The 19450-nt window shown below is 27.2% G+C and overlaps 1 protein-coding gene and 1 pseudogene across 1 annotated transcript in view; both read right to left on the bottom strand.

Annotated features, from left to right (window-relative positions):
* LOC111619617 (dipeptidyl peptidase 3-like) overlaps nt 1-19450 on the bottom strand; it is a 37726-nt gene that overhangs the window by 2441 nt on the left and 15835 nt on the right. Inside the window, exons 10-16 of the mRNA XM_023361381.1 lie at nt 18681-18739; nt 18333-18527; nt 8068-8174; nt 5734-5889; nt 4439-4563; nt 2324-2444; nt 1258-1437 (exon numbers count right to left, since the gene is read on the bottom strand). Coding sequence (XP_023217149.1) covers nt 1258-1437; nt 2324-2444; nt 4439-4563; nt 5734-5889; nt 8068-8174; nt 18333-18527; nt 18681-18739 — 943 coding nt within the window. The remainder of the gene's footprint in view (nt 1-1257; nt 1438-2323; nt 2445-4438; nt 4564-5733; nt 5890-8067; nt 8175-18332; nt 18528-18680; nt 18740-19450) is intronic.
* LOC111619618 lies at nt 5959-7732 on the bottom strand (annotated as a pseudogene).

Below are 19450 nucleotides of genomic sequence, written 5' to 3'. Positions count from 1 at the left end.
TCAACGACACAACAAAGAATTTTTTAAGATAAAATAAACATTAAAATATTTTTCCAAGTATTTCCAAACATCACAGATCATCATATAGTACATAATTCCAATAAAAATTTAACAGAAACACTGAATAATCTACAGTAAAAATAATTATTCCTTCTTATACTGTTAACAAAAGCAACAAAATTTACTTATCAACAATATAAACAACACACACAAAATAACTTAACAACACACATTTTTGTAATTAATTAAATCTTAGTATTATTAAGTTAAATAGAAAATAACTAACTGTTACAACACTTTTTTACAAAAACAGAATTCTTATGTTGAATTAGATAAAAAATTTTATAAGTGTTTGTATAATTCTGAGTAGTTTTTGAATGTTTTAAATGCTTTCTAGCAGTAATATCTGAATGCACGTAGAATCTTATTTCATTATAGTTTTTAATTCATCAGTGTAACCTTTCTATGCTTTCTATACAAATAACTAAAATTCTAGAAAGTTTTGCTTTTGAAATTTTATTTTTTTTAATAAAATTAATTTTCCTATTTAGCTAGCCAGTTAATTGACTGTACTTTTATAATAATGAATAATATTGCATGACATTTTTTAAATATCTAATAAAGATATGGTATAAGATTTTTGTCTAAGCAAATTGTCAAATAAATAATTCTTTTTAAAGTAAAACAGATTATTCAAAAATTGTCTCTAGCTCTTGTTTAGTATATATTTTTTGCTTTTTGGAGTTACTTTGATGTGTTTATTTTGTTATTTAAATTGAACTAATAAACTATTCTGTTCCTGAAAGTTTGTTTGGAGTCATTTGATTCAGAATAATACAGAACATATGAGAAGCATAAATGCGTACCAAATTGAAAAGTAAAATAGTAGAAATAATAAAAAAAAAAGAATAGTGAGATCTAAAACAATTAAACAATTTTAAATATATTATAACTTTAGAAAATAAAAAAATCCAGAGCACATCTAAATTCAAATCTTTTTACAAGTATCTGACATCAAAAAAGTTTTCAATGGTTTTTATTTTTACAAGCAGAAAAGAGCTTACAACAAAAAGTTGATTCCATTAATGTCATAATTGTGTTCTAGGTTTGAAAAGGATATATAAGAAGACTTCAAAATATTTTATTTGTATTTGTTTTCAATTGTAATTTTAATTAAAATTATAACTTTTAATGAAAAACGGTTTATATAAAATATAATTGACCTTTATGAATTACTAGTTATTTAAATGTTTTTACCTGTAATTTTCTCAGAAAAGTTTCAATTGCAGGCATTCCTATAGATTTTATTTTGCTTCGATCCATTGTGAACAGCAAATCTGGTTTACCATCAGCACCATCTGTTTTTTCTATATTAACAAAGCCATTTCCAGCTTCCAAAAGTACTTGAAGTATTACATAACGTGCTTGACAATGAGCCTAAAAGAAACATTGCGTATTTAGAGAAAAATCTCAGATGAGAAATATACTTCTAGAATTGTAGTAGTTATTTTACATCAAAGTTAGAGAAATCATTTATAATAATCAATATCCATATGTTAATTATATAATGAGTTATTAACATTATACAAGATATATATATACTGTATAAGAAAAAAATTACTACTTATTCTGCTGACCTATATATGTTCACATATGCACTATTACAAGGATATTCTTCTTCTGTATACAATAGTTTAAATGTAAAGTATACATTTTCCTACCCTCTTTCTTATTTTTAATTCAAATGAAAATGGAAACATTAAAAAAAAATTTCTAATCATTGTTTTTGTTTCTGTAAAAGTGATAGTATATTTTTAATTTGAATACATTTTTTGAAATATTAATCTTGTTTCCATTGTTATTTAATTTTCATTATCAGCAGCAGTTAAGGTAAAATGCATACAAGTGCACACAGATAATTATGGAGCTGAACTTTAGAAGTTATAGTATATCCAAATCTTTCAAGATCATTCTTGAGAACATATCCAACCAATATCTTGTTATCATAAATACTTTAAGAAACAGATAACACATAATAAATGTGTACACATATCAAAATACATAGTTAATAACATAAAACAGATATTGACTATATGAAAGGAAACATAATTTATTTGCAATTAACTTTCAATATCATTACAAATATAACATGCAATTTCCAATGTTTTATAATTTTCAACATTAATAATTCATTATATAATTAACATTTCAAGGTTTCAGTTAACCTTCTTCTATAAAATAAAATTAATTTATACCAGATAAAAAATTCATCATAAAATAATTTTGACATAATGAATTATAAGATTTAACAATGCATACTAACTTGTAACCATGATTTAGAGTTAGGTTCATACATTTGCAATCCTTCAAGTCCTTTATAAGCTGTTCCAAGCCAATTCATATAACTAACATCTTCAGCTTCATCTTTTGTGTAGCCAAATATTCTGTAACAAATTTTTTAAATTATTCAATACAGAGAATAATTGAATAACTAATTAAATTATTCAATTAATCTATAAAAATAATCATCATTGATATCCCACTGATATAAACTTAGACAGCAATATCAATGCAAAATATAACATTTCTATATAGATATATTAATTTTTTATAAAAATGCAAAAATCCATATTATGTGATTACTGTTTTCATGATGTAAAATCTCCATTATCAATTTGAATTTAATGCATGTATTTTTGTAAGAATATATTGAGAAAATGAAAGTAGGTGTATGCTTATCCCTTGCTTAACTGCTCATTTAACGACTTTTTGCTATAACAACTTTTGAAAAGTTATACCACTTTTCAGGTAATAACTCCATTTTTTTCTGTATAACTTTTTTATTAAAAAAAAATTCTTTAATAAAAACATAGTCACTAATTCATTTAAAAATGGTAACAAGATGCTCTCAGAATAAACTGAAAGAAATAAAAAGAAAATGATGCAGAATGAGAAAAGTTGCAATGATTTGAAAAGAAAGTCACTCCACAATGAATTCTGTATAGAAAAACTGTCTTCAATTTGTTGTAAATGTTAGCGAGTTTAATGAAATAGCTGATGCAAAAGCAAAGATTTTTGGTTTTTGCAAGAGGCTGGGTTCCAGAAATTGATGCAGGCGATATTGAGGAACTTGTAAAAGGTAAACTCAAATACAAATATAGGTTCTCTGATGAAGAAAAAGGCAAAGAAAAATTTGAACACTTCAAAAAATAAATTATTGACTTTGTAGACAAAAAGCATTGTCCATGTTTTCATTGTTCATTAAACAGTAGTTTCAAAAATGCTCACATATGCTTTGTACCCTTCATGATGATGTACACAAAAACCTGCCTAACTGCTTGAATGACCAAGCTGTTAAGGCGTTAGTCTATTTCTTTGTAGAATCTAGAAACACATTTAATGAGTTGAAAAACCCAAGGAATTTTTTGGGGTGGTATGTTCCAGAAATGTACTTCATTCCTTAATGCCTGATTGTCCCATTGTGAGACAAGCCAAACCCCCAATGGGCCTGATTAAAAACTTTTAGTATCCACAGGGAAAAAGTAAAAAAAACAAAATAAAAATGGTGATGATGTATGAATATAAACTATGACAAACCAAACAAAGTTTCAGTTTGAATTTCTTTAACCTAGAGTTATTTCCAATATTACAGATATATCAAAGCCTTTCATATCAAGAATTTTTAGTGTGAAAGTATCAAGAAAAAGAAAATTATCATTGAATACTTCTGATCATCTATTCCTAGACATGGAATTTGAAGGTGGATCACTTAACTCAATACAATTTTCTAGAAAATGAGTCCTTCATTCTTCTTTATCATCAACCATCACTCATCATGTCATTAAATCTTCTTTATCTCTCTCTCTCTCTCAAAAAAACATCTTTCATTATATTATATTTTCTGTCCAAATTGTATTTATTTACTTTCAGATTGTTGTTTATTCTTAATGTAAACCTGTTTATATATCTTTGATTGAAATGAAACACATTATAATTTTCCCATTGAAATTAATGAGTTTTGCTTATTCGTTTATGACTATGCTTTGTGATAGAGCTTTCAGAAACAAATTAAAGTCATTAAGTGAGGAATACCTGTAATTCCAAAGAGAAATTTTTCCTTTAGTCTCATTTGCCAAAAAGATAAGAGAATATGGATTGTTTCATAGTTCTTATTATTTTTATTGTCATTCATTTGGCAAATGAAATTTAATCCCGAAATTTAAGAAATAAATTTTATCTTTTAGATTCACTAATTAATAAATTTCAGAAATGTTATAAATATATCATTTTAGATGGCATATATAACAATTGTATTATCCACTTAAGGAAAACCAAAGATTATTCTTTAATTATAATTGAATCAAGAAGGAAAATAAAAAAAAAATAATATAAAGTCAAAATTTTAAATTTTACTCTATAATTCTTTATAACAACTAACTTCAAAACTTCTTGATCAACTGATAAATATAATCCCACACATTCGGCTCTACATTCTTCATAAGATGACCCAAGTGCCGCAAATTTAGAATAAAATGTGTCTCCTTCATCATACCAACTTGAAATCTGAATCAAAATAAATGAAACAATGTTATGAAATTTGTGGAAAACTTTTACATAATTTTTTTTTATTATATTATTATATTATGTAGAAAAAATACTTTCTTCATAAAAACAAAATAAAAAATGTTTATAATATGAAATTTTGTAATAAAAGTAAAAGTAAACTTTCATAAATCTTAAAACTAAAAATAATTTGATTTCATTCTAATATTAAAGACATTTCAATGAATTTTCATAGATGTTTGTTTAAAAGTTCCAATTTCCATAAAGCAATGCAATAGCACTACATGAAATAGCAAAACATTTTCAATTAAATTTAAGAAAGTGATTCAGAAAAGTAATTTTGTTCATAGATTGAACAGAATTTATGCATAGTATTATCAACTAGCGATGAGATGGTTAATTGAAATCGGGAATTGGAAAAATTGTACATTTTTCAGGAATCGGAATTGAGCAAATCTTGTCACGATTTCTGATTCTTAAAATGATTCTTTTACATTTAACAAGAAAATTGATTATTTGTTTCAGCTGAAGATTAAAGAAATTTTTAAAATTACAATATTAACAATTAAGTATTAGTTTATTGGAAACTTTTACATCGCCAAAGCAGAGAGCATGTGTGACACCCATATATGAGGTGACATCCGTCATGTCGGACTTTTCTTTCGCATTGACAGAGTGACAAGAGATTGCACTCAATTGGATTAAACTGTCCCCATTTTAGGGAAGCTAGGGTGACATTAATTTTCCACCCAGCCAGTATTGGGTTAGGTTGATCGGCAGTTTCAAATTCAGGCAGGAAGTTGACAAAAATATTTAAATGTCTACAAAACAGTTTAAAATATAAACAAAATTATATTTTAATTGAAAAAAAAATATATAAAATTGTTTATAATATTTAGAATGTTTACTTATAATAGTAAAATACTTGAACAAGGGGATTTAGATTTCTGATTAATGATAAATTTTTTCCATCATCTTCCAAAACATTGCAAAAAATTTAACTTACAAATAATTACAAATTATTAGTTTAATTTATCAAAAAAAAAAATAAAATAAAATAAAAATGTACATTAAATTCAAGAAGTGATATTACAGAAAATTTCCTTTTTTTACTAATGTTTACAATATGGATGCTTTGCTTAAAACTTAATTTAAAAAATATATAATTACCTTTTCTTTGGTTTCTGTATGAAGAACAGTTTCTTTATCAAAATTGAAAGAACCATCTTTATCTCTTCTGAAAAGTTTTCCACTTCCATGACCTAGAAGTTCATGCAAGCCTACTTGCACTTCAAAAGCTCCTACTCTGTGTTTACTAAATAATTCCTAAATAAATTAATTTTATCTTATTTATATTTATAAGACTTAATGGAAATAAGATATAAATTTGAAAATTTCTTTGCATTGAGAATTTTGAATGTTTAAATATTAATATTAATAATACATATATACAGTTTTTATAATTCTGTATAGATTTAAGCTATACAGAACTATAAAAACTGTATGTATGTATTGTTAATATTTCCTCAAAAAGTTTCCTCATTTAATATACAAGGTTCCTACTCAAAATTTTGTTTTAAATTCCATGTCTTTCTCTGACCCTCAAATCCCTTACAGTATGACAAATTGACAAAATAAAACAGCATTTGACTTACTATGCACATATGCTGTTGCTTCTTCAACTTTTTAATTAGTTACTTATTTCTAATTAACTGTTATATATTTTTTTATAATTGCCAATTTATTAAAACTAAAAATAAAATGTTTTATTAAATTATAGTAGCTTATTATTAATCCACAATTATATATACAGGTGTAGGACAAAATAATAGGAACACCTGTGAAAGAATGAAAAATATTTATTAGTAGGGAGTTGGACAACCGTTGGCCTGTATTACAGCTTGTATTTGATGTGGGATTGAGAAATAAAGGTTGTGCAGAAAGTTTAAGGGAATTTGCATCCATTCTTCCTGCAGAGTGGTCTCGAATTCAGGTAGTGTACGTGGAGGAGGAAACTGAGCACAAACTTTGTTCTTTAAAAAACTCCACACAGGCTCAATGATGTTGAGATCAGGGGACTGAGGACACTACATGAGATGTTCCACTTCATCATTATGCTCATCCAACCATGTTTAAACACAGCAAGCCATGTGTACAGGGGTGTTGTCATCTTGGAATAGAGAATGTTCTCCAGGAAACAGAGTATGAAGCATAGGGTGTAAATGATCTGCGAGAATACTGTGATAATGCTCATCTCTGACCTTCTTCCTCAGGACTATGAGTGGCCCCCAAGCAAGGCCACAATATCGCTCCCCACAGCATCACAGAGCCCCCTCCATGCTTCACAGTAGTAACTAGACAGTCAACATGAAATGCCTCTGCTGGTGTTCGCCAGACGAACAAACATCCGGTGGTCTGAAATAATGTAAACGATGATTCGTCAGACCAGATGACCTGTTCCTATTGCTGTTGTGTCCAGTTTTGGTGGCTCAGCACCACTGTCGTCACTTCATAGCATTCTGCAGAGACACTAACGACTTTGGGATGTCTACTTGGCCATGAATGCTCACAGCATGCAACTCCTGTTGAATAGTTTTGGTGGATACAGGATTCTGGAGATGGGTGTTCATCTTGGAGGTTATCTGCTGCAGTGTATATAGTCTTATGTTTTTGGACAACTATCCTCTTCAACACTAATTTATCCCGGTCAGTCAACTTCAACTTTCACCCACTGTTCTGCTTCACAGAGGACACCTTTGCCAGTTTTGTGTAGGCTGTCATAACCCTTGACACAGTGGACCTTGAAACACCCATAAGGTTGGCTGTTCTAGACATGGACGCTCCAGCAAGGCAAGCTCCAATAATCATGCCCCTTTGCAGGTTGGACATAATGGCGCTTTTCTCATGCAACTGTCACACCACCAAATGCTCGACTGATACCTTCCCTTTCACCGCCAGTGGATGGCAGACTGTTGTGACACGTGGCAGGGCTGCATTGGACGGAACTCCATGACTAAACTCCCAGTGTTCAGGGAACGGAATCATGACTTTTTCTGAATACTAATGAAAATCCCTGATTTTTCCTGACTTTCCAAGTGTATAAGAACCCTGAATATAACACTTTTCTTTATTTACTCATAAATTTTAATCAGTCTTACTTAAAAAAATATTATTTTTTCTAGTTTGACATTTTTAAATATTAAAAATGTCAAACTAGAAAAAATACAATTCCATTTTCAGAACTTTCTAAAATTTAATTTGAAATGAACTAAAAACTTTGAATATAAAAAACTGAATAGCAGCATATTTTGTTAACACTATTCTATTTAATTGTATTTTTTATAAATAAAACTTATTTAAATATGCAAACAAACATTATCAAAAAAAAAAAAAACATTATAGCAAATATCTCTGTAAATAAGTAAAGTTTTAAATTAAAATATGAAGTTTGAAATCAGAAAAACAGAATTAAATAGAATATATTTTATATAACAATTAACTTACTTGGTCAGATTTATTTAAAAAGTTTGGTGATGTTTCCCTAAAACTTGCCAATAGAACATTACCCAAAGACACATTTTTGAAGCCTTCATCTTGTCTAATTTCATCATCTATAAAAATTATAAAAAGATATGTTTACAATTTAACATTAATAAGTTTCATATATGATCTAATGACATTTGAATACTGCACTAGAAATTTCAAATTCATACATTAATAATGTAGTTAACATTTGTTTATAACAAATAAAAGCTTAAAATCTAGCAAAAAGAGAATTTAAACTTTTTAGACTTTAATGCTTAAAATATTAATTTCACAAACTGAAAATATAGTGGTTATGAAATCATAGATAATACTTACCAGATATTAAAATTATAATTGGACATTCAGAGAAATAAAGACACATTTTAATTATGAATATGGTAATTATTTTATTTTACTTTTCAATATTTATTATCTAACATTTCTCCATTTAAAATTTTTAACTTTTGACTTCCAACACCATCCTTGCATTTCCAGCAGTTATAATTAATTAATAACAATACTAGAATAATAATAATGAATAATAATGGAAGTTTGCTTGTTTTTTTGTTAAGTTATAACAACACAACACTTGGGCGATCTGCCTAGGGGGATGCATTCTGGGAGGTCTTTTTAAGGGTAACTGGTCCCTATTCAAGCATTACAGATGTGGAGAAAACCCGGAAAACTCCACATGGCCAGACCATCCAGGCAAGGCATGAACCCACAATCGAATTTCCAGTGTTCAGGGAACAGAACCACTTGGCCACTGGTGGGCAATAATGGAAATACAAGGATGGTGTTGGAAGTTAAAAAATAAAGAAATCATTATTTAAAGAGTCAAACTCTTACTTTTTTCTCTTACAAAATTTAATCAGTCTTATAAATCACCATAATAACATAGGTTTAATAATGTTTGTGTAAAAGTGATGTAACATATGAATGATGGTTGACAACTCAAACTTTCTCTGAATCAATGTTAATCTGAATTTATTAGTGTTTTCATAAAATCAAATTTATCAATAAATACATAATGATGAACTATATTATGTAATATTTCATAGCCTATCACTAAATAACCTTCATTATACTGGTAGAAAATTTAATAGTTATCAGAAAAAAAAAATTTCTGAGCCAGCAGTTAAATTTTTTTACATAACTTAAATTGTCTGAATAAACACATGATGATATGCTATGCATAGTGTTAATAAAAACAGTAGGATATCAACCTTTCTCATTTTCTAATTTTTGAAATTAATATTTATATTCTTTCCTAATTAATCTATTTTTCAGATAGGTTACTTTACCTGATTATAGGTTTTTGATTTTTATAATACAACTTTTACATGTAACCATGTTGTTACTGTATATATGAAGAAAAAAAACTTTTACAAGTAATAGGTGGAGTATAAATAAGATTCTGGAATATATATAAGATGGTGGCTGTAAGCAGTGAATTTTTTAATAATTCATACTGCAAGAGACATTTTACATTATTATAATTACTTTTTCAAAGTTACACTAATAAAAAAAACTGACATCAGGAATTTGTAGATTCGTCTCATAATATTCATTTAACTCAGACATTTTAAAAATATATTTCTATTCACACCTAGTTTTATAATGCAAAACATGACTGCAAGTAGGCAATCAAGTGGATATATGCACCAGGTAATTTAGACAGGAATAATTTCACAAGAAGGTTTTAAATACTACCAATTGTTTAAAAACTTTTTGATTTTTCATTAATCTGATGTTACCATTTCTTTATATTATATAATAATTAAAATTTAATAGTAGACAACTGATCAGATCATATGTTATAAATATTCAATCAAAATACAGTCAAATCTTGGTTTTCAAACATAATTTGTTCCTAAAAGTTTTTCTAAAACTGAAATAAATTTTCCCATAATAAACAATAGAAAATGGATTAATCCATTCTTGACCTCCAAAATAAAGCCTTTTTTTTACCTTTTGCAATTATATTATTTGCAATTATATTACATAGACTTCAGATATAATTTGACTTCAGCACCTTTAAAGACAAATTCTTGATTGCCATTTATATTATGAATGTTAATTAACACGGTTTTTATTAATTAATGTGATTTAAATTCAACTGCAGCATGTAATGAAAAAAGTAGTAATATATTTCCTGCATGTGCATTGAAATCTAATTTAAATAGTAACATCATTGATGATTTGTGTCATGACATCTAATGATGTGAGTGATCTCAGCACCACTAAATTCTGAATCAGAAATTATGTCTCTGATTGGTTGAACCGTCGATTTTCTTTAATTAATTAACATAACATAGGAAGTATAGGGACTTGAGTGTCTGTGTCTCTCTAATCTGTGGTTGGTTCTTGCTGAGTAACTTGTTTGGCAACCAAGTTATCATATGCCAACTGGGGCAAATATGAGTTTGAAATTCTGTTCATGAATTGATTTGTTTGAAAAGTGAGTCATTCAAAAACTGAAGTTTGACTGTATATTATGTAGATTTAACAGTAATTTGATATTAAAGTATTAAAAAAATAATTGTTTCTTAAGAAATACCTCCACATGAAACCTCATATGGACTCAATAGCCAAATATCTTTAAAATATTTAGTTATAAGATATGTATAAATTATTTGGTTGGTTTAACAATTTCTCATTTGCATAAAAAGTAGCATTAAACAGTATATTTTTGTGCTATGAACTCATGTTTTCAAGTAAAATTCATCAGAGTGCATTAAAGAATTACTCGATCCTTTTAGTATTAATTGATAAAATAAGAAAAATTTAAATTCTTTTATCACCATTAGTCAATATTCTTTAATATTAATCAGAATAAAAGTAGAATTTTACTTGGTTAACATTTACCATAATAATACATTTACTGGATTTCAATTTATATATAAAATATCCATTACACATTAGCATAAATAAAATTTTTAAAATTATTTTGTAATACTTACAATTTGGTATACATATACCAACAGGAATATCACTTGCAGCAAAAGTTAATACATCTAAAGATGTAAAATCTGGTTTCAAGAATTTATCTTTCTCATATGCAGCAGGCCAAGGTAATAATGGCAAAAATTTTGTAGAATTATTAACAAGTTCATTAAATTTGGCACTCATATTTTTATTTACTACTGCAACAAATCCTATAGAAATAAAATTTAATAATAAAAATAATGCTTTCTTATAAATTATGTTAAAAATTATTTACTATTTCAAATTTTATACATAAATTCTCAAAAATGTAGTGTTGAAATTTTATATGAATAAAAATTATTAATGAATGAATATAAAATTACCTTCAAATTCTCCTCTCATTCCAGCAGGATCTCTATATGTTTCAATAAATCCTATGTAACTGAAAATTTTAAAATAAGCCATAATCATTTATAATTTATGTTTAAAAGTAAAATTTTAATTCTGATTCTTTAAATACAACTGAAAAAATAACTGCAAATTTTCATATAAATGTAAATAATTAAGGATGTGTACATATATAAAGAGATATTTGCATATATTTGTGTACAAAATGTAATCTGTCAACCATGTGAAAAGGTGTAAAACTGAAAGAGAAGGAATAAGGACAAATTGATGTTTTATGGCTATAGTTACAAAAATGTCATGCTGTAGCTACCCAAACAGGAAGGAGTCACAATGTTGTGTACAACTATATTGAAAAAGGTGATAAATACAACTCAAAAAACAATAGTGGAAGACCTTCTAAGTTTAATGCAAGAGATAGGCAATTTTTGAGGGTTGCAAGCAACAGTATGATTATCAGCATTAAAAATTGTGAATCAGAGTTAAAAGTTCATCCCTGTACTCTTCAAAGAGTGATAAAATCATCAGAACAACTTAGAAGAAAGAAATTGAAAAGAAAACCTACCCTAACTAAACATAAAACTGCAACATTGACTTATGCATGGGATCACATGTCCTGGGATACAGAATGGCAATAGGTTATTCTTTCAGATTAAAAAAAGTTCAATCTGGATGATCCAGATGGCCTGAACTATTATTTTCATGATTTGCACAAAGAAGAGAGAATTTGATTTTGATGATAGATAGGTGATAGCTCCATTACCAACCTATCTATTGGTAATGGAGCTACCACCATTACCAATAGATAGGTCAAGTAGAGCATAAATAAATGCATTTAACCATAATAATAATATATTTAATAAACAACTAAGATTATACAAAGAGAGAATAAAACGAAAGATACAATACTGATTTAAAAGATAAACAATTCTAGTAGTGCAACTCAATTTGGTCTCATCGACACTTCTCACAGGTTCCACAGTCTGACCGGATTAGAGTTACATATCAAGAGTTAATACTCGTCTAACTTATAAACTATCCCAACAGAGAGAGTTTATCTACTCTAAGTAAGTACCTCTTAGCCTGTGGCGATCAAGTCCTGAGCAGTTCTTTGGTAGGGTAGCTGAGCAGAGGTCCAAATGGAGTCATCCTCCTAGGCTTCCTTTCGATGATCGCCCTTAGGCACAGGTGCGATCCCTTTTTATACTGGTCCCACAGGGGAACTATCAAAGGTAGTGACTAAGGTCAGGTTTTGTATTGAAACCTTAGTAATAATTGTTAGCTTGAATGGTCATCTGACTGGCTTTTATTGGTTTCAAAATCAAATGAAATAAGATGTGTGGGTATGTCCGGGTTTTTTTTGACCTCTTCATTACCCTCTGTCGGGTAAAAAAAATTATGATATTTCCTTATTAACTCATTATTTGTAGATCGAAGCACAGGTGTATGACCGTGGGGAGAGCAAAAGAGTGAAAGGTCACTTCTCGATCTCCCACTGCGGAAGGGAAAATTAGAGAAAGAAGAGAAATAATGAACGAATACTTTCGAAGTGTTACAATTTACAAAAGAGCTTGAAATCTCACAAGAGCATAAGAAAGAGTAATTTTTTACATTTACTACCTTTTAATTAAAAGTTTATACTTTAATTTTATAGTTAATTAACTAATAGCAATCTTTTAAAATATGTTATAATTAGTGCAACTGTGATTATATAAATATAAACAACTTTTACTAAACCTGATACATTGCAATAACATACCATCAACTGCCATAAATCATTGGCTATAATTTGGCAATAATAATAAATTTGGCCCTAGAGGGTAACATTAGGCATCATTTCGTATTAAATTTAATAATTATAATTTAATTAAATAATTTTTAGACTAAACTGGAAGAAAAGAAGCAACCCAGAGCAGGACTCAAACCTACAACTACCGCTTACCACACGGATGATTATTGCCAAATTATAGCCTGATGATTTACGGTAGTTGATGGTGTGTTATTGCAACTGTAATTCTTGTGATATTAAAAAAAACTCACGTTTCTACTACTGGCCCTTTGTCTTTTATCCAATAACGAGAACCATCTTTATGAGCATCTAATGATCCTGTTCTAAAGCTCTGAACATACTTATCCAACATTTTTTTTTCATCTTCATTTGCTGAGAAAATCTAAAAATAATAAATTTTAAGCATTGCAATATACAAAAACTTAAATTTGGCCATTTTACAATCAGCAATTGTTATTTATATATATTAAAAGAAATTATCCATCAAAAGTTATCTGACATCTGTTATATAGTTAATTTCAAAATTAATGCATGATATGAAGTCATACTTTTTTTAAAGTAAAAGAATTTTTTAAAAGAAACATTTTTTCAAAGTCAAAGCTGATAAATAATTGGTATAATTTAATCAATATTAATAATTTAATGGCTAATAATGTAATTATAATCTGATAAAAAATTCAGAACTAAAATGCAAATTCAGAAACAATGATTTAGGCAATGCACAGCTGCTTAACTGTTTTAATTTTGTGTAAAGATAATTGGCAACAAACTACAAATTTTTAAAGAAATATAATGCTTTTTCACATTCTTTTTAATCTCAACATTTTGGATCAAATAATTTAAATATTGAATTTCCAGAAATTTCTGAAACAGAATTAGTTTTTAAAACTATTGTAACAGAATATATATATTTTTAATTAGTTACAATATATACATTTAATAAACATTAAATATTTGCACATTACAGAAAGCACAAATTAATCAGAGTTATCATCTTTTCTAAATAACTACATTTGTATAAAAGTGACTAGAAAATATAGTCAAATAAAACTCAAAACAAAACAGTGATTTAACATATAACAGGTAGTGATGAAAAACTGTTAGTAAACTTCTTTGTAATGGAACTTTAAGAGTTTGAATTTAAAGTTCAATAAATATATATCTATAATTATTTACATTTATAAAACTTGTTTTTATTCATTAGCCTGTTTATGAATAAATTAGATACACTTTTTCATTCTTTGTAAAATAAAATCAACTGTAATGCTTTATATAAATTAAAAATAATTGACATAAACAGAAAAGGTTACTGTTCATTCAGAGGACATTGTAGTTTTGTTTCTTGTAACATAATATTGCTTTATAATAGCAATTACTTCCTTCTGTTTTATTTCACTTGAAAAGAGTCTCAGAATGACAAAACATACTAGTAAGAATGAAACTCTAGCAGATTACTTTTTGTAATAGGAATTAACCAAAATGAACCTTATTAACTTCTATGAACAAAAAACAAATATGTCATAAAACTTTAACAATTTTTTAAAATTTTACAAAAGTCAGTATCAGTCTCAAAACATACAGAATAATAATTAAATCAATTTTTTATAGATAAAGATTTATAGAAATTTAATATTAAAAAAAAATCTGTTTCAGCAGTATAATGTAAAATCTGAATATTCAAGCATTATGAGATATAACCATATCAACACACTGAAAATTTAATTAATTTTTTTGTCAAAATATTTTAGACATATAGTAACTTCCATTACTACCAGGGAGAGAGGATATAATAAAAGAAAAATAATTTTAAAAAATTGATTTTTAAAATTAACTATTTTGTTCATATTTAGTTACATAAAATATTATTATTATTATGTTGGGTTCAATGGGTTATACTCGGTTCACACCGGTGGCTGTGTACTATGCCAGACCAGAGTCAAGGCATAGCAATCAAAACAAAACTAAAATTAAATAAGTGTGTCAGTGTCAATGTCTGTATTCAGGAATTTCCTAACAATATCATTTTTCAATAATTAAATATAATTCATAAAAATTATCAGTATTATCATTTATTCATATTGAAAAATACCTACCTTAGCTTTCTGTAAACTAGCATTTACACACTTAAGTAATTTAGAATAATCACCACGTGTTAATACAAATTTACATCCATTAATGATGTGCTGCCCAAGAAGTCCTGAATCTTCATTATCCTCTGAAAATAGCATAATGAAATCAAATTCAAAATTTTGATATGCTATTAATAATTAAAATGTTAGGATAATAAATGGTTGTTTTGTGGTTAAAACTAACTTCTGAAATATACTTTTTTTTTTTTTTGTTTTTACATTTATTAATATATTTATTTTGTTTGTGCAAAATAAAAAAATAATTTTGAACAATACAATAACCATGATTATTTTTTTCAAAAATGTATAATTTTTGTTAGGCTTAACATCAACAAAAATTCAATATGGCGTGACACACAACTGAGAAAAATTTCAACATCAGATAGGTTAATGAATTCCTTATACTTTTTGACATATTTTCTTCAATTTTACTAAATCATTTTTTTGTCTGGTATGATATTATTAAATATTAATTCTAGAACTAATACTCTTACTTTAACAATACATATCTAGTTTTAATTACCTGTAGAAGCTACAGAAGCTAACCGAATTTCATATGTACTGATTCCATCATCATCAACAGTTTTAAACACTCTACTATTATAAGCTTCAATATTCTGTANGCGATCTGCCTAGGGGGATGCATTCTGGGAGGTCTTTTTAAGGGTAACTGGTCCCTATTCAAGCATTACAGATGTGGAGAAAACCCGGAAAACTCCACATGGCCAGACCATCCAGGCAAGGCATGAACCCACAATCGAATTTCCAGTGTTCAGGGAACAGAACCACTTGGCCACTGGTGGGCAATAATGGAAATACAAGGATGGTGTTGGAAGTTAAAAAATAAAGAAATCATTATTTAAAGAGTCAAACTCTTACTTTTTTCTCTTACAAAATTTAATCAGTCTTATAAATCACCATAATAACATAGGTTTAATAATGTTTGTGTAAAAGTGATGTAACATATGAATGATGGTTGACAACTCAAACTTTCTCTGAATCAATGTTAATCTGAATTTATTAGTGTTTTCATAAAATCAAATTTATCAATAAATACATAATGATGAACTATATTATGTAATATTTCATAGCCTATCACTAAATAACCTTCATTATACTGGTAGAAAATTTAATAGTTATCAGAAAAAAAAAATTTCTGAGCCAGCAGTTAAATTTTTTTACATAACTTAAATTGTCTGAATAAACACATGATGATATGCTATGCATAGTGTTAATAAAAACAGTAGGATATCAACCTTTCTCATTTTCTAATTTTTGAAATTAATATTTATATTCTTTCCTAATTAATCTATTTTTCAGATAGGTTACTTTACCTGATTATAGGTTTTTGATTTTTATAATACAACTTTTACATGTAACCATGTTGTTACTGTATATATGAAGAAAAAAAACTTTTACAAGTAATAGGTGGAGTATAAATAAGATTCTGGAATATATATAAGATGGTGGCTGTAAGCAGTGAATTTTTTAATAATTCATACTGCAAGAGACATTTTACATTATTATAATTACTTTTTCAAAGTTACACTAATAAAAAAAACTGACATCAGGAATTTGTAGATTCGTCTCATAATATTCATTTAACTCAGACATTTTAAAAATATATTTCTATTCACACCTAGTTTTATAATGCAAAACATGACTGCAAGTAGGCAATCAAGTGGATATATGCACCAGGTAATTTAGACAGGAATAATTTCACAAGAAGGTTTTAAATACTACCAATTGTTTAAAAACTTTTTGATTTTTCATTAATCTGATGTTACCATTTCTTTATATTATATAATAATTAAAATTTAATAGTAGACAACTGATCAGATCATATGTTATAAATATTCAATCAAAATACAGTCAAATCTTGGTTTTCAAACATAATTTGTTCCTAAAAGTTTTTCTAAAACTGAAATAAATTTTCCCATAATAAACAATAGAAAATGGATTAATCCATTCTTGACCTCCAAAATAAAGCCTTTTTTTTACCTTTTGCAATTATATTATTTGCAATTATATTACATAGACTTCAGATATAATTTGACTTCAGCACCTTTAAAGACAAATTCTTGATTGCCATTTATATTATGAATGTTAATTAACACGGTTTTTATTAATTAATGTGATTTAAATTCAACTGCAGCATGTAATGAAAAAAGTAGTAATATATTTCCTGCATGTGCATTGAAATCTAATTTAAATAGTAACATCATTGATGATTTGTGTCATGACATCTAATGATGTGAGTGATCTCAGCACCACTAAATTCTGAATCAGAAATTATGTCTCTGATTGGTTGAACCGTCGATTTTCTTTAATTAATTAACATAACATAGGAAGTATAGGGACTTGAGTGTCTGTGTCTCTCTAATCTGTGGTTGGTTCTTGCTGAGTAACTTGTTTGGCAACCAAGTTATCATATGCCAACTGGGGCAAATATGAGTTTGAAATTCTGTTCATGAATTGATTTGTTTGAAAAGTGAGTCATTCAAAAACTGAAGTTTGACTGTATATTATGTAGATTTAACAGTAATTTGATATTAAAGTATTAAAAAAATAATTGTTTCTTAAGAAATACCTCCACATGAAACCTCATATGGACTCAATAGCCAAATATCTTTAAAATATTTAGTTATAAGATATGTATAAATTATTTGGTTGGTTTAACAATTTCTCATTTGCATAAAAAGTAGCATTAAACAGTATATTTTTGTGCTATGAACTCATGTTTTCAAGTAAAATTCATCAGAGTGCATTAAAGAATTACTCGATCCTTTTAGTATTAATTGATAAAATAAGAAAAATTTAAATTCTTTTATCACCATTAGTCAATATTCTTTAATATTAATCAGAATAAAAGTAGAATTTTACTTGGTTAACATTTACCATAATAATACATTTACTGGATTTCAATTTATATATAAAATATCCATTACACATTAGCATAAATAAAATTTTTAAAATTATTTTGTAATACTTACAATTTGGTATACATATACCAACAGGAATATCACTTGCAGCAAAAGTTAATACATCTAAAGATGTAAAATCTGGTTTCAAGAATTTATCTTTCTCATATGCAGCAGGCCAAGGTAATAATGGCAAAAATTTTGTAGAATTATTAACAAGTTCATTAAATTTGGCACTCATATTTTTATTTACTACTGCAACAAATCCTATAGAAATAAAATTTAATAATAAAAATAATGCTTTCTTATAAATTATGTTAAAAATTATTTACTATTTCAAATTTTATACATAAATTCTCAAAAATGTAGTGTTGAAATTTTATATGAATAAAAATTATTAATGAATGAATATAAAATTACCTTCAAATTCTCCTCTCATTCCAGCAGGATCTCTATATGTTTCAATAAATCCTATGTAACTGAAAATTTTAAAATAAGCCATAATCATTTATAATTTATGTTTAAAAGTAAAATTTTAATTCTGATTCTTTAAATACAACTGAAAAAATAACTGCAAATTTTCATATAAATGTAAATAATTAAGGATGTGTACATATATAAAGAGATATTTGCATATATTTGTGTACAAAATATAATCTGTCAACCATGTGAAAAGGTGTAAAACTGAAAGAGAAGGAATAAGGACAAATTGATGTTTTATGGCTATAGTTACAAAAATGTCATGCTGTAGCTACCCAAACAGGAAGGAGTCACAATGTTGTGTACAACTATATTGAAAAAGGTGATAAATACAACTCAAAAAACAATAGTGGAAGACCTTCTAAGTTTAATGCAAGAGATAGGCAATTTTTGAGGGTTGCAAGCAACAGTATGATTATCAGCATTAAAAATTGTGAATCAGAGTTAAAAGTTCATCCCTGTACTCTTCAAAGAGTGATAAAATCATCAGAACAACTTAGAAGAAAGAAATTGAAAAGAAAACCTACCCTAACTAAACATAAAACTGCAACATTGACTTATGCATGGGATCACATGTCCTGGGATACAGAATGGCAATAGGTTATTCTTTCAGATTAAAAAAAGTTCAATCTGGATGATCCAGATGGCCTGAACTATTATTTTCATGATTTGCACAAAGAAGAGAGAATTTGATTTTGATGATAGATAGG

This window comes from Centruroides sculpturatus, unplaced genomic scaffold (genome assembly GCF_000671375.1).
Source record: "Centruroides sculpturatus isolate CEXI.00-Female unplaced genomic scaffold, Cexi_2.0 scaffold260, whole genome shotgun sequence".
Classification (NCBI taxonomy): Eukaryota; Metazoa; Arthropoda; class Arachnida; order Scorpiones; family Buthidae; genus Centruroides; species Centruroides sculpturatus.
This window is presented reverse-complemented; position numbering and strand designations above follow the sequence as displayed.